At 29.3% G+C, this 25343-nt stretch overlaps 1 protein-coding gene across 7 annotated transcripts in view; it reads left to right on the top strand.

Moving 5' to 3' along the window:
* Positions 1–25343, top strand: part of esn (espinas) — a 213112-nt gene that overhangs the window by 140614 nt on the left and 47155 nt on the right. For 6 of the 7 annotated variants that reach the window (XM_043042432.3, XM_087165534.1, XM_071178918.2 and 3 more), the window contains one exon: positions 24235–24451. In XM_043042432.3, the coding sequence (XP_042898366.1) occupies positions 24235–24451 (217 nt within the window). Of the gene's footprint in view, positions 1–3615; positions 4196–24234; positions 24452–25343 lie in introns of those variants that run through there. The other variant, XM_043042431.3, reaches the window with a different exon arrangement.

The following is a 25343-nucleotide window of genomic DNA, read 5'->3' as shown; positions in this document are numbered from 1 at the left end:
TCAGAAATCTGTAATTGTTTTGTTAGATTTTTTTGCCAGTTTATTAAAAATAAATAAATAAAAAACTTAGCAAAATTGTATGGGATGCACATTTGGAGTATTTGTTTTAAAATCTAAATTTTTTACTATTTTACGCACTCTTTATAATACTATGTACTAACATCGATCTCTTGTGTACGGAATTTTTTTATTGCTTCTTTTACACACTAGATATCTGCACCAGAATATTTTTAATGCAACTGGAGATAGTTTATTTTAACTAGATGTCCAAATATATGTATATGTCACTATCCAAATATATGTATTTGTGATATGTATTTCGTACTCTCAGCTCAACTACTTATACTCTTTGTGAATGTGTTCTGTTATAAAACATTTTTTAGTATTGTGTACATTACGGAGTCGGAGTTACATGGACATATAGAGTTTTAAATTTCAAGCTAAAAAAAATATTCCAAAAATCAAAAATGAATTCATATATTGTACATACACCTTTTCTCTAAACTTTTCTTTAATAAAAAAAAAAAAAATAACCTCTCTCATTGCAGTTTTCTTGAAAATAATGAGATCGTTAAGGGGTTAGTAAAAAGAAGTTACAGTTATGAAAATTTTCATTTAGTGGAAGCCTCCGCGAGTCTGTTACACTAGCAGTGTAGCGTTTTTTTACTCCTTTTGCGGAATAGGTGTAAAGAGAGAAGATAAAAGCTGTTGCAATTGTTAACATCCATTCAAACTCTGATTTTTTAATTACGCTGTCTATCATCCATCTCCGTGTGTCTCTGAAAATTGACCACACGCAACCTTTTAACTTTGATCTGACGGCTGAGATGATCTTAACACATGACCTTCAAAAATAACATTTTATGAAAACTGCTACTAGATACCGGTTTCATAATTCATTCTCTTGTCTTTATCAAATGAAACTGTTATCTGCATGATGGTTCTTTTATAAAAGCAAGTGCATGTTTTCTTAAAACTAAGAGATTGTTGGAGAACTAAAAAACTTTTTTTTAGAACATATAGTGTACTTAGTGGATATGTAGTGTTTGATTTTTGCAACAATGATATACTGTTTGCTACTACAAATTGCTTTAATTTACCTTTGTGGTTGCAACTTCAACTCCAACAAGCTTTTTTGCTCACAATCGTTGTAAACTTGTTCTAATCTTTTTCCGACTCGATTTTTCTGATCTCGAAATTACTCCAAATTATATTTTCCAGCAAACATTACAAATTCTGCTCCAAAAGTGTTATTTATTTAACAACAATGATCTTGCTCCAAAAAACTTACATTTTTGTAACAAACATGAGTAGTAGGGTAATTTTTTTTATTTATTTTGTGCATTATTGATTAATAATTTTTGATACCCTGGCATGCAAACGCTCATGGTCAGCCATTGGAAGGCATTTTAACATTCCTCAACCTTTTTTTTTTTTTTAAATTTTTTTTATTGTTCTTAATTTAGCCAACATATATATAACACTTGATTCCGGAACTTTTAATCTTGTTATGTAATCGAAAATAAAGGCAAATTTCTGCAAATGAAATTTGATAAGTTGCACTTAATTTAGCTGAGTATTCATTTTCTTTTTTATTCATCGATTTCGAGTCTTGTTAGAACAAAGTCAACAGAAACGAATGTCACAATAAATGTATGGTGTACATATAAAATTGCTATTAGTACAAAATAAATATGCAAAACTCATACTTTTAATTTTAATTAAATATTAAATAAAGAAATTCATCCGATATTTACCTTGATGTAGGAAAACCGCTAAACACGGAGAACACTATTTATATCTAATACCCGACTGATATGAAAATTGCATTTGATTTAAAGTCACTTTCAAAGCACTGACTTTTCTTTCTTGTTGATAAGCATACTAAGATAGTTTTAGAACATTATTTGACTACATTTTGAATCAACAAACTATAATATTGGGTTTGACCAAATACTTTTGCACCCTAATGTAAATCTAAAGCGAAGCTTTATTTATATTACTATTTTCGGTGATCACAAAGGTATTTTTAAGAACTATCAAAACTGCTTTGAAATGTTAAAATTTCAGTCACCGAAACCAATGAAAACCGTGCCTCTTAACTGTTCCAAAATACCAAATCTACAGATTAATAAAGTTGTGCTTGATTAATTAAATGAATGTGGATAATATAAGATTTTGACACAAAACTGGGGTAGAAAATTCTGAAACAAACTGAGCTGTAAGTCAAGCAGAATTTGAAAGTGAACAGTTAATTAAACAAGTCATTCTATATTTTTATTTTGATCATGTTTATCAGGTATAGAGCTTTATAATTTCGTTTTAATGATATTTAATAATTAGCACAAAAAAGAGACGCGTATTATCAACGGATATTGGCTAGGTATGCGTCGCTAATTAATTTAATATAATCTTTTTTTTTTATCTTTGATATACTTAGGTCCATTTTTACTTGTTTTTTTATGTAATTTCTAAATTGCATTAACATGTATATGAATCAAATCGTAATGTATATAAATTAAATCGAATGCGTGACAAGGTTTTACAAAATATATGTAGCCTATGGCCAAATTATTAGACGTCGTAAAATATTATTCGTCGTAAAATATTATTTATCAAGTGATACTTTACTGCTTTCTTGTTTTTACGTGAGTGAAACTGGTTTGCACTTGTTTACGTTCGTGTATCAATTGGATAAATTGGACGATATATTGTATAAATATAGAATATTTATTACATTAGGTATTATATTAGTATATTATAATAATTATACAAAATTATTAGACGCACTGTAGTTGTTTAATAATTACGTGTTTTGTACGAGTGTATAGGCGATACTTTTATGTTTAAACATACATGTAATGGGTTTTTATGCAAGAGATTTTTTATATACTTCCTATTTGTATTTATTTTTAACGTATTGCATTACAATAAGTACAACCAATTGATACACGAACATAAACAAATGCAAACCGGTTTCAACCGCGTGAAAACTATAAAGCTGATATAGTATCCCTGATAATTAAGATTTGACATAGACTCTTATAGTACGTCTAATAATTTGGTCAGGGGCTGTATGTTGCATGATTTTAGAACATTTAAAAAAGAGAGCCAGGTTGCATTCAAAGGTTGACTAAAATCAATTAGTATTCAATAAGCGAATGAAGCAATCCGAAAAAAATTGCGTTTGCAATTCCTGGAGTTAGCCGTTTAGATCTTTTCAACATTCGAACTGTATGAGACATCATTTTTAGCCATCTGTAGTAATTGAAACTTTTATTTAAATGATTATATCAGTTTTTTTACTATCGAATGAATTTTATAAACTTTTTATATGACAGTTTCTTAAGGATAGAGTCAGTTTCATTAAAGTAGAAGTAATTTAGTGTGAATCATTATATTCTAAAAATGCGTAAATTACCCAAGATTTTTGAAATTCTCTTCTTTGTTTTATTTAAAAAAGGGATTATTTGAAATAAAGTGTACATACTACGCGCTAACTTACAAAAAAGTACATTTTATTTCAATGTTTTTCTCGTTTTACTCTAAACGCATCACACCAATAGCGAACGCAAAATAGTTTCCCTGCCGGGCATCATGTTTGGCGATGATCTTGGCATACTGGCGATTATGTTGTTTTGGAGGGGATGATTTTTCATCCTTAGCGGAAAAGTTCAACTTGATCATCTTGTATTTCTCTTTTGTGGTGGAACCGCGTAGTGTCAATTTAATAGCGATTGTCAGTTCTTGTTCAATGGATGTAATATCTACTATTTACATTTCTGGCTTTTAGGATATATTTTTTTATCAAATCAATTTTTGATGTAAAAAAGTAGATGTGCTAAATATGTATCTCCTTTTTGGATTATTCTCAATTTTCTTGGATTAATGTGCTATGTGTGGAAAGCTATCAAATTCCTTTGTCAAGGAAATGATCTTGACATCTATCCAGTTTGCGACGCAAACTTTAAGTGGTTCGATTAAGTGATTTATCTGTTATTTCATTGGTTGTGGTGTCTTGAGCAATCAATGTGTAACCAATGAGTAATCCTAATGTGAAAGCTAGTTCGGTCCTCGTGTGCCGCCAGTGGTGGAAAGTGTGCTGGGTTTATGGGGATCAGTACAAACTGTACCGTCAATTATATGGAAGGAAAAAAACAACTACAGCTACAATATCTGTACAGCAAGATGAGTGGTAAGATCATTAAAAACTGTAATCTATAAATGTTAATATTATAAATGTCACATTATACCATAAGAAATGAGGAACTTAAAAACGGGTAGAAAATCTTAAATTGCATTTTCAAAATGTTCAGGTTAAAGAACATAAACAGAGCGCCATTGAAAATGGAAATTGTTAATTATGGACACATTACAAATTAAATCATAACAATTTAAGTACTAGTGGATGAACATGTTAAGTAACATTTTGTAAACTTTCAAATTTTCATATTTAAGGACATAAACATAGTGGTATTGAAGAGAAAAATTGTTAATTATAAATATTAATACATACAATTATTACAAATTAATAACTTATTGAAAGAACATATTAAGAAACGTTTTGAAAACATTCACATTTTCAAGTTTAACAATGTGAACATTGCTATAAATTTCTTAACTAAAACGCTGCTGCTATGTTTTTGTTCTTAAACTTGAAAATCTTAATGTTATTAAAATGTTTCTTAACGTGTTTTTTCCAATAAGTTCTTCGAAAACATTAACAAAATAATAGAAACGTTTTCTTTATTTTGATATTTATAGAAACGTTTATGCTCTTAAACATAAGGTTTACGAACATAAACATTACTTTAAATATAGAATATAAATTTATTTTAGCAAATCTGTAAAAATAGTAATTTTCAATGAAAAAAGAAGCTTCGTATATAACTTCTTGGTATTTTTCATTTCTGTAGCCAATCTTTTTAATGCATTAAAATTTAACATGTAGTATAGTTCACCTCTTCAAATAAAAAACATAGCGTTCGAGCTTACATTTAAAAGTATTTAAACCTGCTTTTCATCATTTTGAGAAAAATGCAAAAGGCACATAGTATTGATGTTTATTTAATTTGTCGTGATTTCAGTTTTAAATAAATATATGTTTATGAAATGCGTATTAGCTTAACTGAATATGCATTAAATTTTATGAAAAAATTTCCTTCAACGATTTGCCTTATTTATACTATTTTGCAAGATCTTTTTTGCAAACTGTGACTAACAGGAGAAATTCTCAATTGCTGCTGCATCGTACTCATTTTACAAACTACTAATAAAATTAAATTATCTCAAGAAACTGAAGTGGTGAGATAAATTAATTAATTAAAAGCATCATTCGGGCTTCAAAAATATACAAAGTGGAAATAACAATCGACATGTTTCAAGAGCTCCAAAATTGGGCGCCAATTCTCAAGACTGTCAGGAGTGAATGAGAAAAAGTGATTTGAAATATAAAACATAAAGTTAACAATGAAAAATGGAAAAATTGAGGGGGAGAAAAAAATTAGAATGAAGTTTTTAATCAAGTAATACTGATAAAATTCCTTATAGCAAAGAAAATTAATTTAATGGTAATAAAATAATTTTAAATACAATGAGATATTTGATGCATATTTTCTATTAAGAGATTTTCTTCTCAGTGATAAAGTTTTAAAAAAAAGTGTGCATTAAGACATTTTCCTTACTTGCATGTTTCAATCTTATGGCCTTTGCAAAGTTTTTATATTGGCTGTGAATATGAGGAACGAATTTGCAATCTAACGCAACATTATCTAGGGTGTACTAGAAATGTCTGCGGGTTTGCTTGAGCAGAGCCCGCTCGAGATCGATAGGAATTTTTCATACCTAAGTCTGATATTCAATGTGACATATAAATGCCATTTCTCGCGAAGGTATAAAGCCAAAACTCACAATGAGATAGACCAAATAAGATATTTTATTGCGATAACTTAGTTACGAATAAGGAAATACAATATATTATTATGAACATTACATTTTTAATAATAGTTAATAAATGAACCATAACTGATTTTTTAATAAATGAACCAAAACTGATTTTTTTTTTTTTTTTGTTGCTTGATTCATAGTGAAAAAAGTATATTAAACTTTTTCCTGATTTAACGACGAAATGTTGTTTATTAATATTGTCACCATTTAGAGAAAATAATATTTAATCTATTTTGAATCTAATATTGAATCTAATTTGAAATTAATAAAATTAAGAATCAGTTTCGAAATTTACATTGTACATGTGAAGAAAAACATAGATGCCACTTTTTAGCTTTAATTGTGTGATTTTTTTTAAAGAAAAATGCACTGATAGACAATATTAATATTATAACTGATCATAATATTATAACTGATATAATATTATAACTGATATAATATTAATACTGATAGACAATATTAAATAATACTTTGATAGGCAATATTTGATTCATGGTTTAATAAATGTGATTTAAAACAATTTTCGTCTCCATGTTTCATAAATAATTCAAACATATACATTCTATTTTCGTTTTTTTTAGTAACTACCAACTTTTACGCTTTTTGCAAAAAATAATTTGCAGTTTAATTTGTTCTAATTCGGAAGTATATGAACATACACGAACATGCATGTTTTTCATTGCTTAGACATGATTGTAAATAAAAAGCATAAACCTTATAGTTATAAAAGCATAATAAAAAGTTTTTTACTGTTCGTGAATTGCAAAAATTTGTACGAATTTAAGAAATTTTAAATGCTGTAGCACTACCACAAGAAAACTTTTTTTCGCAAAAATCGTAATAGTTGGCAGCTATAATAAACAAATGCAACTACAAATTATAAAGTAGAAGTATCAATAGCATACAACTAAGTGAATAATGTCATAAGTCATCTATAACGGGATTAATAAAGGAAATAATTAACATGAATATTAAACTAAGTAACAAACAGACTTAATTCGATTGGCATAGCAAATAATACTATTGATAAACTAATAATAATAATAAATGAATCCTGTATTTTTCTGTTGAACTATATTTTTTTCTTGTCTAACACAAAATTTGTTCCAAGATTTTAAAATTAAATACTAATAATTATTGAATTGTTTTTACTGAAAAGGTTTGGCAACCCATAGGTTTGATCTTCTTAGTAACATTTACTGCTATACTCTAAAGATACCAACTACAGTGCAGACGTTAAATATATCCTCAGTGATAGACGGTAGTATGGGTTAAAATACCCTTGACGTCGGGCTAACCGTAGATTTTCGTGGTTTTCCTCTCCATGTAACTCCATGCAGGTTAGTTCCAGCAAAAAGTCCTCCACGAGGGCTAGTTTGTCCCAATGCGTAATTCAAGAGCTCCCTTGTCTTCAGGGTGAGGTTCAAAATGACAAGGCTGAAGAGTTAACATTGGTAATCGTAAACTCTTATATGAGAGAAAAAGGTGTTCTACAGTTTCTGAGATTTTAAAGGATTGCTTGTCTTATATACAGTTTCACAAATACTTTTTTTGTAAAGAATATTGATTAAATTTTCCAAAATGTGAATTAAATTTTCTTAAAAGGTAACTTTTTAAAGAAGAAAAGTCTAAAAATATCTTCGGGAATTGATAATAAATTTATTTTGTCTCCTTTTTAAATGCTCCAATTTATCTCGTAACTATTCTCCCGTACATTAATTACTGAAATGCAAATACGAGATTAATTATTTTTTCTGTAACCTACATGGAATTCTTAATTTCTTATTCTTCGTCTCTCTCAATCATAACTTTAAGCTAAGTTCATTTGCGCAATCAGTATTTGGGGTTAATTGCACGGAACACTGATTTCAATTATTTTAAACAATTTTGAAGTTCTTTTTTCGATTTCATGAAAGGTCAATCCCGCTTTTTAAAAGTTTCTTTTTTTCTTTTGTTTACTCGATAATACCTTTCATCCAGAAAAATCATTCAAGCTGAAATGATAATATGGATTGATGCAAAGTTTGAAAGAAAATACTTCACGGTGAATCATTAAAAAAAAAGGTTTTTTTTTTTTTAAAGTTAAATCTAATGAAAATATACCAAATAAATGTACATTTTTCTATATTTTCTCAAATAAGCTTTCCGAATATATTCTGAAATGGAACTTGTTTTACTAGATAAAACTTTTGATTGTATTCAGAAATGTTTAGTATGTTTAGTTGAGTAAATTTTGGGGTAAACTTAACGAGTGAATAGATGATAATGATTACAATTAGAGTTCTGATTTGTTAAACGATTATTCATATATTTAAATGCTTGAAATTGTAATCAGCACTTCGCTAATTGCAATCTCCATTACGCAAGTTGAGTCTTGATTTGTACTTGGTTGTCTTGATTAAATTCGTGTCCTTCCTAGTGGCCTTATTTTATCGTTTCAGGAAGCTAAAAATCTTAAAAACTTTAAAGGGCGCTAAATTTTATTATACTCTCACTTTTTTTTTAGCTCTGCTGAAAAGATTAATCCATTTTATTCCATTCCATGAATGAGAACTTAGCGTTCTAGAGCAGTGTTTCCCAACGTGAGGCCCACGCCCCACCGGGGGGCAATTCAAAAATGGACTCGACATGCGTTTAAACCTTTTGCTCTGGGCTATTTAAATGCAATGCGAGATTTCGGTGACAAAATCGAAAGAAAAAAGCAAATTCTTAAATAATTGCGGTCAATAAATATTATGTGACTGAGGGATTTTTTAAGCGACAAACCTGAAATGAAGTATCTGTTTACAGTCGATGGTAAAGCATTTGTGAGTTATTTAGTCAATATCTTTGAAAAACTGAATATATTAAATAAGAAACTTCAAATAACAAATAAAACCTTGTTGATGCAAAAGCGAAGATATATGGCTTCATTACCCTTATTGAGTTATGTCAGAAATATATTAACAACAAAAACTTTGAACAGTTTCATTGGCTCCAAAAATGTGAAGTAAATGATACCCCTTTACTTGTTATTGTCTATCATCTGAAAATTCTATCGGCTGATTTAAAAGAAAGATATTCTGATTTAAAACAAATTTATTTTCTAACATGGATGTTGCAGTCCATGTTAGTGGATTTGCCTGATATATCAAATATATCAAGAAGAACTTGCAGAAATGCAAAATGATGAGCCAGTTAAAACCTTATTTAATATGAAAGGCTTCGTGAGGAAACAGAAAACAAATACCCAAATTCAGTCAAATGTGCAAGAAAACTATTGTTACCAATTCCATCTTCATATTTAGCTGAATGTGGATTTAGTGCTGTAAATGATTTTATTGGTAAAAAAAAATCGTCCAAACACAACGGGGAGACTTGAGACTGAGGCTAACCAAATTGGAACCTAAGATAAAATCTACGTGCAGCAAGCATCGAGGGCAAGAATCTCACTTAATTAAAATATTAAATGATTATAGAAAAATATTTATTAAAATTATTTCGAATTTGAATTTTAGTTCTTCATTATATGTTCTGAAAATTTACTTACTTTGTTTCTTAAGTGAACAATTCGATTTTTTTAATATTAAAAATTATGTATATGTTACATAGGGGGGCATAAGAATTTTAGAAAGGCTTTGTTGGGGCATGGTACAAAAAAGGTTGGGAAACACTGTTCTAGAGCATGGATGGGCAAACTATGACCCGCGGGCCAACTGTGGCCAGTCGGAAGGTTTTATCCGGCCCGCGGATAGAATTTTAACTTGCCGGTCCGTGACGAATATAAACAATATACATCCATTTTCTTGTCTACTTTGTTTAAAGCTGTTTTTGTTCTTTCTTTTTTATCAAAGTATTGATGACCTTTTTACTTTCTCTATTTTTGTTCTACAAAACATAAATAGCTGGAAATAGGCAGCTTCAATTGGTAAAATGTTGAAAGCAAAAGTTCTTTATAAAATAGCCGTAGATTGGCGCCACCTGAAGCAGTTGTTTCTAAATATGCTAAAGTTAAGAGTTTTACAAATCATTACCAAAAGCTAGTTAATGCAATATTTCATGTCCAGAAAATCAGTGCTATGTTTGCTTCGTCTTATATATGTGAACATCTATAAACCTTTGAAAAAATCATTTCAGTAGTAGATTAATAGACAAACATTTAGCCTTGAGCATTAAAATAAGTACATCTCACTTGGAACCTCAATATAAAGAGCTTTTAAAAATGAAATCGCAATTTCATTCATCTCATTAAATATCTAAATTAAAACTTGCATATCGTTTTTCTATTTTAGAAGTTTTTACTTGACCTACCAAACTTTTTTTCTTCGTTTTTTTTGCCCTCGACCAAAAAAGTTTGCCCATCCCTGTTCTAGAGCATCGGTTCCCTAGTGATGTCTACGGAACCCTAGTGTTCCGCAGACTTTTCACCCGACAATTTGGCCGTTCCACAAAACCGACAATTCGGACTTTTCATCCCCCATTGAATTTATTGTCAATCGGTTCGTATTTGTCATGTGTTTAGAGTAGTTTATTTTAAAGTAGATGTCAGCACACGAGCATGTAATGCATCATGTAATGTAATGCATGCAATGCATGCATGCATTGCATGCATTACATTACATGATAAGCATGTAATGCATGCATCAAGCATGTAAGCTAAAAATTAAAAATAAGTACATATATTGTGTACATAATTTTCTTGAATAAAAAAAAATGGCTACTTTTATGACCGTTTTCCACAAAATTATGAGACCATTAAAGGGTTAAATCTTCTAGAACAAAAGGGTAGAATGCATCTTATTTAATTCATCCGTTAATTATTTTCAACAATAGGAAGAATACTGCACAATATATTTAACTCATAAATAATTTTGTATGATCAAAAAAAGTGAAATTTATCAAGGTTATAGACATAGACAACTGCTTGATTAAGAAACAGACTTTTCATTGCTCATTTAGTTTCCAAAATGGTAATATTTCAATTTGATTGGCATCTCATGTTTTTTTATTTATATATTATTTATTTATTTTTAAATTCTATTCCAAATTATCTCAGTATCTATCCTCATCGTTCTTGACCCTTTTGACCACGGATGTCCATAAATATCTGTACCTTGAAAACTTTGTCATCAACCAAAATCCTCTTGCTGAGCAAACCCTTGCCGATTTTTTTACGACCTAGCCGAAATATGTGGAAAAAAAGCACTAAAAGGTTTTGTTCATAGTCATGAATAAATTCAACCCAATTATTATTCTTTATACTTATAACCCGAAAAGGAAGTGAAAGTTACAGAGGGGAAAAAATGCTTTCAGATAATAATAATCGCCTTCTCTGAGTAAAGCACATTAAGAAAACAGTAGAAAAAGATATAAGTGCTTGAATGTTTTTTTTGCACTTTTAGGTGGCCAGAGGCTCTAATTATTGGAAGAAATTCACTGTTATAAACAATTCTCTCTTTTCATTTTCTTATATACCCAAAGGGCTGTATTAAATCAGTTTTTTTTTTCTTCCATGTTGTTTATATTTGTGGAACAATAAAAGAATTAACCACGCACGAAAATGGTGGTTTCTGAACTATAATTATTAATAAATTGCTATTTTTTTTCTGATGCCAATTGTTCGAAACTAATTGCGCCGGAATTAAATACTTCTTTATGCGGATAGTTTGGTATTCTGTATGTGTTATGCGAAATATCATTTCTCGTTTGTTCTGAGAATAAATAAGAATTAGTTTTCATTGACACGGTTTAAAAGTTTGTTATTTTATTTACGGCTAGTGTTGTGGTATTTTTTTGATTGCTGGCGTAATTTATCTCCTCTGGTTATGTTTCCGTAATTGGCCTTTTTTTATTATTTATTTTATGCATTTTTACGAATTTAACCTTTTTAACTAATTTATATACTTATTTATAAAATTTAACTTGTTGTAGCTCACGAACTTAGGAAATTATTTAATTATATTTTAAATCTGTATAAACAGGCTTTGGGATGGTGCCTTCTTATAGGAAGTTCAAAGATACTTCATTTCTTTTAGACAACTTTAAAAAATAAAATTAAATAAAAAAACTAACTTATTTGGAAAAATTGAAAGAAAATTAAGAAAAATAATAATAAGTTTTATTTACTGTGCATAGAGCTGCAGATACAGAGAATCCATAAAATAAGTTAAAAATACAAAAAAAAAAAAAAAAAACATTAAAAATAGTATATTCTTAAAGAGAGGAAGAAAAATTTCTGATATAAAATTTTCCTTTAAAAATATTTTTAAATTTTAAAAAAATAATAGAAATCCGAAAAACAAATAAAGGAAAAGATATAATCTCGTCATCAGCTCCCACGATAATATCCGCAAAAAAAGTGCTTTCTAATATTGTATTAATATAGGCAAAGCAAAATATATCTATACAGTATATATATATCAAAATCTTATCTTTTATTCAGTTTGTTGCTTGCGCGATTATTTAAACAAGCTTTATAGCTAAATAATAAAGTAAATCTCATTTATAGCAATCAATTTAAAGCTTTTCTTTTTCTAAATATTACTGTTATTTATTTAATATTTTAGTGTTATCTATTTTTACTCCGAGCTTTCTATTTTTAAATTAATTAAAAAATTTGTTTAAAGTATCTGGTGTAATATAAATATCTATTATTATTCAAAACGATAATGAGTATTTTTTATGCAAAGCCATTTAAAGACAATCACAAATGCAAAATATTGCAGTCTGCTTAATTGTATGGTTCTATGTGTTACATTGTTATTGAATTTTATTGGCAATCAAAATCCTTAAAATTCCATGCACATGAAACATTTTACATATTATGCAATAGTTATAGTTAGCATACAATTTATTTAATGTTTTCACTTAACTGATTTTGTTTCCTTCTCATATTGGCATCGATGTATTTTACTCTAAATTTAGCAACCCGTCTCGTCACTGAAATTTAATATGTTCCTTTATGCTAAAAAACACATTTTGAACGACTAAGACTTACCAAATAAATTGACGTTTTTGAGTCATTATTTATTACTTTGAATTGCCTTTATTTTTGTACTCATTTCTTAATTACTTTTTTAATTAATTTTCAATTAAAAATTCTGTTGATTTAATTTAATTGCAAGTCTGTAAAACCATACGTGCACATGTATATGCATTTTTTCAAGTATTAATTTTTTTTAACTAACTGGAAAAGTAAAACAAAAATATTCTCCCCTATGAATTATAGCATGAGCATTCTTCTTAACATGATAACAGAGCTATTTGTTCTATCAGTGTTCATTTTGGAAGCATAAATAAAACTCTTTTTAGTTACAAACTTTTTATGATTAAGATATTTTAAAGAAAAACATCTGTTAATGTTCTTACTATGTTAAAGCAAGGTTTTTTTTATTTTATTTCTTATCCTTATGTTCTTCATACGTTGGAAGTAGGTGAGTAACTTAGTACACAGTCGCGAAGCGGCATAATATGGTTTTTCGAAGCTACTTCGCCAAGGAAAATAAAAAGGCCATAGTTTAAGTGCCTTACTCTTGAAGTAAAGCTATAATTTTAAACTGTAAAATCCTCTTGCTGTAAAGAATTATGTAAAGTTTAGAACAGGCAGATAACTAAAATATTTTAAAAGTTATGTAACTTTTTTAAAAATCGCCAATTTGGTAACATTTTTCTTACTAGATGGAAACTATCAAAATCAATACCTTATTCTCATTTTTCTCAAATTTTTATGAGCCCAGATAATACTGCATTGGAGTAAGTTTTCAAATATTAAAATATAGTAAAATATAGTCGAATAGTTCCTGAGAAATCGAATATTGACTTTTTTGAAATTCAATTTCTTATGAGCTATTCGACCGATTTTGCCCAAATCTTGTATTTTTTTAATGTAACATTAAATTAAGTAATGTAAAAAAATTGCGTATCTTACCTAAATTTTTTTGACTATTAATAAATAAAATTATAAAAAATGAATATTACTAACTAACCGTTTTTTCTCCAATTTTTTTTTTAATTCGTATAAAAAGTTCTCGAAATATGTTGGAATACACAAAAGGTAAAATTAACATAAAGACCCCAAACTTAGGACCATTCTTCTGATCAAACTGTGGGGACCATACTTCCCAGATTGCGGCTACCCCTTATACTTTGGGTGTCAGAAATTCGAATTCGTCAAAAAGGGTATATTTATTCAGAGAAAGGACGTTTTCGTGTCTTATTTAGTGACTTAAAATATCGTCTGCACAAATTAATTAGCATATTTGAGGTCACCCCTTTGAACTGTTAAGAATGAAAAATTAAGTCTAGAAAATGTCTAGACATGATAATTTAGAATAAAAAATTTACATTAATTTAAATAAATTAATCAAAATTAATTAAAGATTGTATCTCGTATCAATGCGGTGGCTCAGACTTCCCCGGTAACTCGTTTCCGGGTTGGTCATCTCTCCAAAGTTAACAATTGATTGATCCCAGTGCAGCGATCTAAGGGATTGTCCGAATACAAAGGCACCGATAAATTGCCATAGTGTAGACCTACGCTCGTAATAATTGTAATTATAATCAGCGTTGAACAACCGACCCAATTTTTTGGGTTTACGACTTTGTGGGTTGTTATCGACAATGTCAACTTTCATCTATGAAAAGGTACCCCTTCATAGAATCGAGTTAACATGTCTTATATTCTAGTGAATTTGGAATTGTATTTTCGTAGTGATAGACACACTACAGTACTCCCCCACCAGAATTATATCTGTGATAGAATTCGATGAACGAATACCACTAGTTGATTCATTGCAGTTTTGTGATAAGCCGGGAGAGCTGTATTAACATCACGGTCTTGCTTGCTTCTGTGGTGTCATTGGCAGTCGAGTGTATGCAGGCTGACTTTGCGTGTGATCGAGACTGAGTAGCAACAATGTGAGGAGGTGGATAATGTCGCAGCCACAAGTAGCAAGTTAACTGTTCAATGTGAACCATCCATCGAAGTAGGCGTATTCAGATCGAAGTGAGAGTTACTGTCAAGGTAAGCATGTTCATATCGCATCCGAAGATCACCAATGTGGGGAGAGTTTTTATCGACAATGTCAACTTTCATCTATGAAAAGGTACCCCATCGTAGAATCGAGTTAACATTTCACAAACAATAAATTTGAATTTGGAATTGTATTTTCGTAGTGATAAACACACTACAGACTACTAAAGTTCAACTCCGTAGCCTTGTAATTTTGAACACAATCCTGAAGACAAGGGAACCCCTGGATTAAGTATTGGGAGAAATTTGCCTTCGTGGAGGACTTTTTGATGGAACTAACCCGCATTTGCCATACTTGGAGAGGAAAACCACGGAAACCTCTTGGCTGCAAGGTGACTGTAACCCATTATCCGTCTACCACTGAGAATATTTTACGCCAGCACTGTGGTTGGTGCAAGCCGGATGCGGAATTCGTATCGACCAGCTATCGCTGGGATTCGAATCCGGCTCACCTCATTGGAAGGCGAACGATCTATCCCCTGAGCCTTCCCGGCTCGTTCTCGTAATAATGAAATAAATTGAAATCAATTGTAGTAAAATTGGGAGATAGGTAAAAATTAGACAGAGCCAGATTGGATAAGGTAAAAATTAGACAGCGCCAGATTGGATAAGGTAAAAATTAGACAGAGCCAGATTGGATAAGGTAAAAATTAGACAGAGCCAGATTGGATAAGGTAAAAATTAGACAGCGCCAGATTTTACTCAGTAATAGAGCCATATTGCGTGTTGTCGTCGATTAGTTCAATATCGGGCAGCTAATCGAAGTGCATCCGCTGGCATTGTCATAAAATTAGGTGTTAAGTTTTTCAATATGTACGTAAATATCTTCAGTTTTTAAATAAGATATAGTGTTATTATAGCTAAGATATATAAGAGCACCAACAAGACGCCTGAGAATTTTTCCTTCAATGGTTGAGAGTATATATTTTAAACCTACTGGTAAGCTGATAATAGCTGGGCAGGCATAAATCAAATTAGGGCGTATAGCCGAACGATAGATAGTCCTATTACATCTAAGATCAAGTTCTGATTTAGCATTAAGGATGGAGTTTAAGGCCCAGTAGGCATCATTGGCATTTTTAATGCTGTTATTGATCTGTGTGTTTCAATTGAGTTTCGAAGTAATCATGATTTTTTAAAATATTTGGCGCTATTGGATGGATTAATGATTTGGTCATACAATTTAATATCAGGAATTTAGCTTCCTTTTTTCCATCTGTTGAAAACAATTTACCATTTATCGGAATGAAGTTTTGGTCTTCCATTTCGAGCACCAAGGTTCAATATTTGTGATTTTTTTCTGAAGTAGGTTAACAGCTTAAGTATGTCTGATAAATTTAATGATAGCAGCAGTATCGTCAGCGTAGATTACTTTAAATTCATTGGGATTGTTATCGTTGATGGAAAAATTGAGCTGTGAAGAAGATATATGAAAGCTATCCAAGAATACTTTGCGGTATGCCTGGTTCTATAGTTATATATCAAGAAGTATTTTTTAGTTTGATTCTGAATTTGCGATTAGTTAAGTATGAGTTTAGAATTTGGAAGAGGTCATCAGGAATGCCCGTTGGTTGTAATTTGACTGTAGGAATGGGTTTAGAATTTGGAAGAGGTCATCAGGAAAGCCCGTTAGTTGTAATTTGACTGTAGGTATGGGTTTAGAATTTGGAAGAGGTCATAAGGAATGCCCGTTAGTTGTAATTTGACTGTAGGTATGGGTTTAGAATTTGGAAGAGGTCATCAGGAAAGCCCGTTGGTTGTAATTTGACTGTAGGTATGGGTTTAGAATTTGGAAGAGGTCATCAGGAATGCCTATTAGTTGTAATTTGACTGTAGGTATGGGTTTAGAATTTGGAAGAGGTCATCAGGAATGCCTGTTAGTTCTAATTTTGACTGTAAGTCCCTTATGCCGCACTCGATCGAACGCCTTAGCGAAGCATAAAGATAAGGGCACTTCTGTGCCTGTATTTGGCTTTATCGATGTATTCTAGAATGTTAATGAATTGCTATGTAATTGAAAGGCTCTGGCGAAATTCATATTACTTTTTAGGGATGTTTTGCATATAGTTATTAAGTCTGCGTTGAATAATTTTTTCGAAGATTTTTGAAAGCATAGGCAGCAGACTAATGGAACGTTAGTTATTGTTCCGCATACAATAAAAAATAAATATTTATTGGCATATAATAAATTTTATGAATGATAGGATAACGTTTTTTACTCTATTACTTTTACTATTTATTTACTCTATTACTTTCAACCGCTGACTTTGTAACTATAATATCCTTATCTGTTGTCAGTTAATTCTTCAAGGTATAAACGAGAAAAAAATTGTAAGAAAATGAATGAGGGGAAAAAACTTTTTTACATTTTCACACTTACTATTTCATCATCATTTCCTTCTTACTGCTTCCAAGAGTTGGACTAATGATAGAGCTTAGACTTCATTCATGATAGATGCTGGCTCTTTTTTTTCTTTCACCACTCACAAGAAACCTCTTTTTTTCTATTCGCTGTAACAAGACTCAAACTTTCAACTTAGCTCTTCTCTAACTATAATTAAAGTTTTTACCTGCGGGCTCCGCTTTCCGGTATTCCCTTTCATTTCTGTTACTATAAGTGCCCATTAAATTTTTTTCCCTCCTTAAAAGCAGCTTTAGTCGGTGACGCACATTATGGATTCGATTCAGTAGCCAAAGTAGCTAACAATAACGCCAAAGTCACATTTATTTGACATCTTTAGACTCGTTTAATTTAATCGTAACTCAAATACATACATTTTTTTCTTTTCAATTTTTTTCAAAAATAATATGCTGAAAATATGTTAAAAGCGTTTATAATTTATCCTTCGAGTGTGCGGATTTTGTGCCTGAATCGTGTATAATACTTTCTTGGCGATAAATTTTAAATTGTTCTTACATATTTTAGATAATTGATAATAACTTTGATAAATCAGAATCGTTTCATTTAATTGTAGCTGAATTATGTGCTAGACATTTTTGAATTTTTTAAAATAATGTATTGAAAGTGTAAGTAATTTGTGTTAAAAGTGTTTACAATTTATACTTTAGAGTGTGTGTTTAATTTATACCTAAACTGCGTATAATTGTTTCTTGAAGCAATTTTAAATGTTTTTACATTTATTTAATCCTAAATAATTATATAATAATCGTTAAATAGACTCCTATCTTTTGACTGTTCTACAAAATTAGAACGGTATCAAGACGATTTAATATCTTCAAAGATTATAGAAACGTTCAATTTAATCACGTATCTATATATTTTAATAAAGAATTAAACGAAGTATAAAAATGAGCGTGATTATAATTTGAAGTCTGCGAGGTAATGAGATATCCAAAAACTCTGAATTTAGCTCTAGGTTTCAAAAAAAAAAAAAGAAGGGAAAGCTAATAACTGCAAACCTATCACTGCTTTCATTTATTAATTTAAATATCAATGTTACAAAAAAATGAGTAAAAATAAACTAACCTATTCGCTTTTGACTTTTAATAAATATCAACAAATACCATAGTTGCATACTTATTTTTTCCCAATTTTGTATCAGAAAAACAAACTGAATCTATTAAATTGCTATTTCGGAAGGCGGGAGTATCAAAGCCTATTCGAATGCCAGATAAAACTTTAAAGTATTTCTAATAATAGCTGTTATACTGTTCCTATAGAAATGTTTATTGTTTTTAATTTTTATGTTTTTTGTCTCTCTTTCCTCAGTTTTGATTTTTTATATTCTGAAACCATTTTTGGATTTCCTCTCTTAAGTATTAATTTGCTGTCACTAATATTTATATTTTTGTTTTTCAACAAGGATTCTAAAAGCATACATCAAATCTTTATTGAACACTCTGTATATTTTGAAAGAAAAAGAATGCCGTTACTCTTCCACTCTGACCGCGGTGTGTTTAGAGTTAAAATATTAAAAAAAAATTAATTAGATCAACACGCATTAGTCAAAAATGAACAATTTCAAAATTAATCTGTCGTATTCTAAGTCTACAACATTTTAAAATTGCTAAACGGAAATTCTGCCAGACTATGTGAATAAAGCAGAATGTTTATACGTATGAAATTCTGAATCAGCAATTCTGAACTGATTCGCTCCGAATTTGGCGTAAATACGTTCAAAGATACGGTTTATATAACTGATGTCTATGCTTCCAAATTCTTTCCAACCACCGGTTCACAAATAAAGAGTTTTTCCTTAGAATTCCATAAATATTTTATAATATAAGTAATTTGATAACATGTAGTTCTAATCTATCAAAAATTAATTTGACCACACATTTTTATGAATTATTTTGAATTATTTTTTACAAATTTAACAGTTAATAATTGTTGAACTAACAATAGAATCGTAATTTTTTTTTATTCCATCGAACTCTTAGTACATTTTTATAAACTCCTTCGTAATTTGAAGTTCCTATGTCTTATAGATTTTAAGAAGCAAAGCAAAATGTAACGTAAAAAAAATGTGTTAAGCTTATAAACAAATATGATCCTTTCAACATGCCAAATTTTAAGTCTTTAAATGCATTCCTAATATTTTTTTCCCCACAAGTTTAACAGTTAATAATTTTCGAACTAATTATCGATTGTAAAACTTTTTATTCCATCGTAATCCCTCTTCACTTTTATACACTTCGCGAAAAAGTAAAAGTAACTCGTTAACAGTTTAATAATTGTTAATCCGTCACTAAATATTTTTATTTTAAAATGTCTCTTAATAAGTTCATATCATGCAATTTTTAATATAAAGAGACAACTTTTTCAGATTTAAGAATATATTTTTGAATAACAATCAAAATTAGAAACGTAATAATAACGGAAAATAATATTAAGAAGGAATGATAAATAAGTATTGCTGATAAATACCGTTGAATAAGGGAAAAAAATAAGAAATTGATAAATACCGTTTTAATTTATATTTTTTACTTTTACGCTGATAGCAGCCAAAAATATCTGGATCTACTTTGTTTATTAATGAACTCATCATGTGATTTTTCTGTCCAATGGGAATGCACGGTATGATGACAATTTTCTTTTTATGATCGATAAAGAAAATATTTAATTTATATATTACAAAATGCGTGTATCTCTCATACCCTTTATTTATAACTGCGAAGCAATAAACTTGAAAAATTTAATTTATAACTTCTGTTTCATATGATATAAAAGCGAAAAATATTTTATTTTAAAAATAACTATATAGTGTATTTCTTATCATAGTTGTTTCTGATAAAGTATTCGTTATTTAGTTAACTGAAATCTAAAAATTTACCTTATTTATTCTGTGATAAATTCCTTTTAAAAGCCTTTCGTTGTTATTATTAGATAAAATATTCATGAAACCTATTAATAATATTTAGTAAATAAGAATATAGTTTTTAAAAGATTCTTGTATTGTACTTATTATTAATTCAAATACTAATGAAACTCATTAACTAGTGGTAATAATAAATCTGCAAACGATGTTTAATCTTTCCAGTTTCGAATAGGAAAAAAAAATCAAAATCTTAGTTTGAAAGATGGTTTTTAGTATTATTGTTTATTTCCTATTATAAACGCTGTCTTTTTATAATTGTTATCTAAATAGTTGCATTATCTTTCATTATTATTATCCCAAATAATAATGAAACTTACTAATATTTATTGTAGATGTAATAGTAGTGAATATTATATATAACATTTTATATTTTTTTAAGTCTCGTATAAGTCTTTCATTAGTTATGAAACTAATGAAAAGTGTTAATCTGAAATATGTTTTTATTTTTATTTTCGCTTTTAAATATTATTTCACCACTTAATTTAGTGCAATCAAAAAAGCACATTATTTATTCTGCTATAAATTCCTTTTCGATTTTGTTATTGCCATCCATTTTTAGTGTAAATAATAATGAAGCAAATTAGCAATAATTAGTAATAGTTGAGTAAGTATTAGTAATAGTTTATTATAATATAATATTAATAAGTTCATTCGAACATAGGTTTATTATAAAATAATCAGTTGTATTAGTAATAGTTCAGTTTAATATGGAAAATAAAAATATCTAAAAGATGTTTTCACTGTTTATTTTTGTCTTATCTAAGTAAAGTATTTATTACTCAGATTAGCGATATCTAAACAGTGCTTCATTTATTCAGTGATAAAAAAAAAATTTTTTTAAACCAATAATGGTTTTCATTCAAGCAATTATGAGATTTATTGATAATTGTAGTAGATTCCTAAACGGTATTTCATCTTTTAAATTTCAAGTGTAAAAACAAAACACTTCATTTGAAAGACATTTTTATTGTTCGTTTAAATTGTCATAAATGTTTGCAATGAACTATTAGTTGGTTACTTTTGATTATCATAAGCTTTAAAATAATTAATTTCATTATTCAATTTTGTAGATTTTGTAAAAGAACAATTTGTGGAAAGCTTTTTTTTTAAACTGTTTTCTATTAAAATTATGCTGAAATTTACGCTGCTCTATTTTTCTTTTCAATTTTATATGAAAAACAAAAATATCTAGAAAGATGTTTTTACTGTTTATTTTTGTCATAACTAAGTAAAATGTTAGTTACTCAGATTAGCGAAATCTAAACAGTGCCTCTTGTATTCTGTGATAAAATCTTTTTGGAAACCGATGAAGGTTTTCATTCAAACAATTATGAGATTTATTGATAATTATGAGTAGTAGGTTTCTCAACGGTATTTTATCTTTTCAATTTCAAATGTAAAAACAAAATAGTTTTCTATTATTAAGTTTAGTTTCTTTATAAAGTTTCTTTATACTGTTTTTTTTTCTTCTTCTGACTGAAAAGATTTCCATCTTCTTTAGATAAGAAATCTGAAATTCTAACTTGTTATCTTGAAAATTATATTTATTACTTCACTGTTTCTCTTTCACTAACATCAGTTGAACTGAGTATCTATCTCATTTTTCTTTTATGCTGACTTTTAATACGTCATAATAACAGATATATGATTAAGTAAATATTTCATTATTATATACTTGAAGCGGAAGATAGTTATTTTATTCGAATTCTTATTATTTCCGCATGTATATTGAAATAGTTTATTTAAGCATGTTTCCGTAATACATTTTATGTTATGAAAGATAAGTTTTATGTTTGCGGGGATTAAGGTACCATCATTGTTCGTAAAAATGTTGAGAAAAGGCAAAATTATATTTCGCAGCTTTTAAGAAATGTTTTGAATTCCTCGCTGAAATTTTACCATTTTTTTATTTGTCTATCGCTCAAAAAAAAAAGGGAAAGGCTTAAAACATTATATCGGAAAGCCATTTTTTTTATTTAAAAAAAAAACCAAAAACAAAAAAAAACTAGTGCTGTTAAGGATTTTTTTCATTAGCTACCTCCAAACAGATCGGAGTAAAAGTTCGCTAAACTCTTTATCAAAACAGATTTAGATCTAGTTTTAAAAAAATGAAAAAGAAGAAGAAAATACTAATAACAATAAACAGCAGTGAAAAGTGAACTCCAAAAATCAGCAAGATATATCTTTACCATGCTTATATGTATCCAATTGATAAATATTTACCTTGTTCATAATCCACAACTTTTTCAACTAGCACAAAAAACGAGAAGTACTTGGCATCTATATATATATTTTTTTTCTTATTCGAAATCGGATTCGTTAAAGCTTCAAAAGTATTAAAAAATTCAAATTGTTGAAAAAATTGGTAATAAAATTTGTGTGAAATCATTATAATCGTGTGGATATTTTATCGTATTGCTTATAACCTAATGTGGGTCGGTCTACTCTCGAATGCATGATAAAAAAAAGTAATTGTTTTTTTTTCTCTAAGTGATGTAAATAATTTGTCCAATTTTGATTTTAAAAAAATATCAATACTACTCTCTCCAACTTTGTAAAACTAAATTTATGACAAAGTTTTATCTTATTTAAGCATTCTCGTGAATATCTGATGATGACATATTTTTAAACAGCTTGAGTGAAATACTGATATTACATACCTCTGTCATTCACTTACTATCGCATACATGATATGCGTAGTTTTATGATATGTATTTTAAAAACTACTAAAAATATAAAATTTAGGAAATATTGGGTAACATTTACAGCTAAATTTTTAATCATTTCCATGTTATATGCATGAAATTTGGGCGAAGGAGCGAATATCAATCTACTGTAATATCTTCATTGGCAGCTGCTTTATTGATAATTTTTTTCTCTATACGATGGAGGATTAATTTTCAAGAATTACTCTTATTACACCATAGGAGTCTAGAAAATCTTTAATTGAAATTTTTTTTAAAAAAATTTTTCCCAATGCCCCCTTCTGAGGAATGACCTACGTCATACAGGCATCTGACGAGCAGATTTGTTGGCCATTTTTCCAGGGGCACCATATTAGGTGTGTCAACGTTGCTCCTGTTGTAAGATAGTTCGGAGAATAAAAGGACATCCTTGCCTTGCCCGGGATTCAAACCTAGAACCTTTCTGATGCATGGCAGGTTCTCTGACCCCTACACAGGCCAGTTTGCTTATTTGAAAATTAATGCTTTAATATTATCCAGTACAAAATATTATAATTTATATCTGGATTATAATAGTAAATTTAATCTTAACAAGAATTTCAACTTTAAAAAACTTTAAAAAAGCAAATATTTTATGTTTTTTATTTAAAAAATATAACTATAATATTCAGTGCAACAGTATAATTTCTATTTAAATTATAAGATTTAGGTAAATAAATTCATTATTGACAGAAATGGAAGCGAAAAGAAAAGTTAAGATTCAATGTTTAAAACCGAACTTGAAAAAAAAAAAATGCCAATAAGACATTACCGGTAGCTGAGAGCCATACCACAAACCAATCCTAACCAATCAAATCGTGTTTTAAATATTACTTACTGTTCTCCGTTTGCTATGCCCACTTCTCGTTTTCCTTGTTACTTATACAAACCAGCTGTCGCAAGAACTCTTATTGCTTCTTAAAATCTGTGGTTGTCTGCTACAATGAAAGACATTGTATTAAAACCATTTGGAAGAACTGTAGAAATTACACGACTCTCCTTACTTAAACCAATATCAAATGGTTAACCTCATTTTCCTATTCGAAGTGACTTCTCACTGTAACCGCAAGGGCGCAAGTCTGGTGTTTAGAGGTGTTCTCGAGATAGTCAAACAGTATAACTATTATTTAACGTATTTATGTTTATGTTTCTATTACAGTTTTTAATCCAACTTTCAATATTTTTCTAACTTTTATTATTTTTCGTTTTTTTTTAGGAAAGTGTGTCGCAACTGCAAGTGCCCTCGCGAAGAACACGAGGGGGCATCTGGAGTTACAAACATGGTGGAAAGCGAAAAGATTGTCCACAAAATGGCCGCCCATTTCGGGAATGGTCCAGTGTCACCCACTGATCGCCATTCCCATTCAGACGATGACTCTGGATGTGCATTAGAGGAGTATACGTGGGTACCACCAGGATTAAAACCAGAGCAGGTCAGTTGTTCTTTTTCTTTGTTTTAAATGCATTTTACTTTTGCGTGATTGCTAATCTAAGTTGCCTCAACAATACTTTACCTTGGTTGCGCCAAAATAGGTTTTTTTTTTTGCAAAATTGTGCCAATATCTGGAACGATTTTTCGTTGCAATAACAGAAATAGTAGATTTTGTTCGAAAAACAAGTAAAATTATTTCCATCCAAAAGTGTAATTTTTTTTCTCTGAAGTTGTGAAGAATGCTGGAAAAGAAACAAACCGAAAGTACCTCGTAATTTTTAAAAATTTCATCTGAATACAATAATTAGAAGAAGGTTGCTATCGTAGGAATTGGGTATAATATAGCCTACGTCACAGGTTGTGTTGTTCCTACTAAATTTAACCCATGAACGGCATTTTCTGCGAGCCTAACTTCAAGCCACAAATAAACAAACGAAGTGTTCGATCGTTTAAATAGCTGCTCGCCAGATTTTATTGCATTATAAAGAAAAGTTATTGAAACTAAATACAACTAAATAAACAACAACAACTAAAACAAATAACAACAACCACTAATAACAATAACTAAATAAACAACAACTAAATTCCATTCGTTTAGCATTGCGTCATATGTTGTTCCTACTAAATCGAAGTAGTTGTGTTTTTTTTCATATTATACCCAATTGGCTCCTTTGTTGGGCCAACTTCATTATTTTACTGTTATTCGAAGCAGGTGACCCTGTTGACTGTTTTTGAAGTTAGAAAAATCACTATCTTGATTGTGAGTTGATATACGTACAAATGAATTTTGCAATTTTTATGTAATTTTTCAATGCAAACAAACAATGGATATCAGAGCGACTTTCGTGTTGTTTTAAATGTAACTTATAACATTGAGAATTGTGTTTAATCAG

The sequence above is a fragment of the Parasteatoda tepidariorum genome, chromosome 6, assembly GCF_982258835.1.
Source record: "Parasteatoda tepidariorum strain Cologne lab strain chromosome 6, Ptep-v5.0, whole genome shotgun sequence".
Lineage (NCBI taxonomy): Eukaryota > Metazoa > Arthropoda > Arachnida > Araneae > Theridiidae > Parasteatoda > Parasteatoda tepidariorum.
Note: the sequence above shows the minus strand (reverse complement) of the source record. Positions and strands in the feature narration are given on the sequence as shown.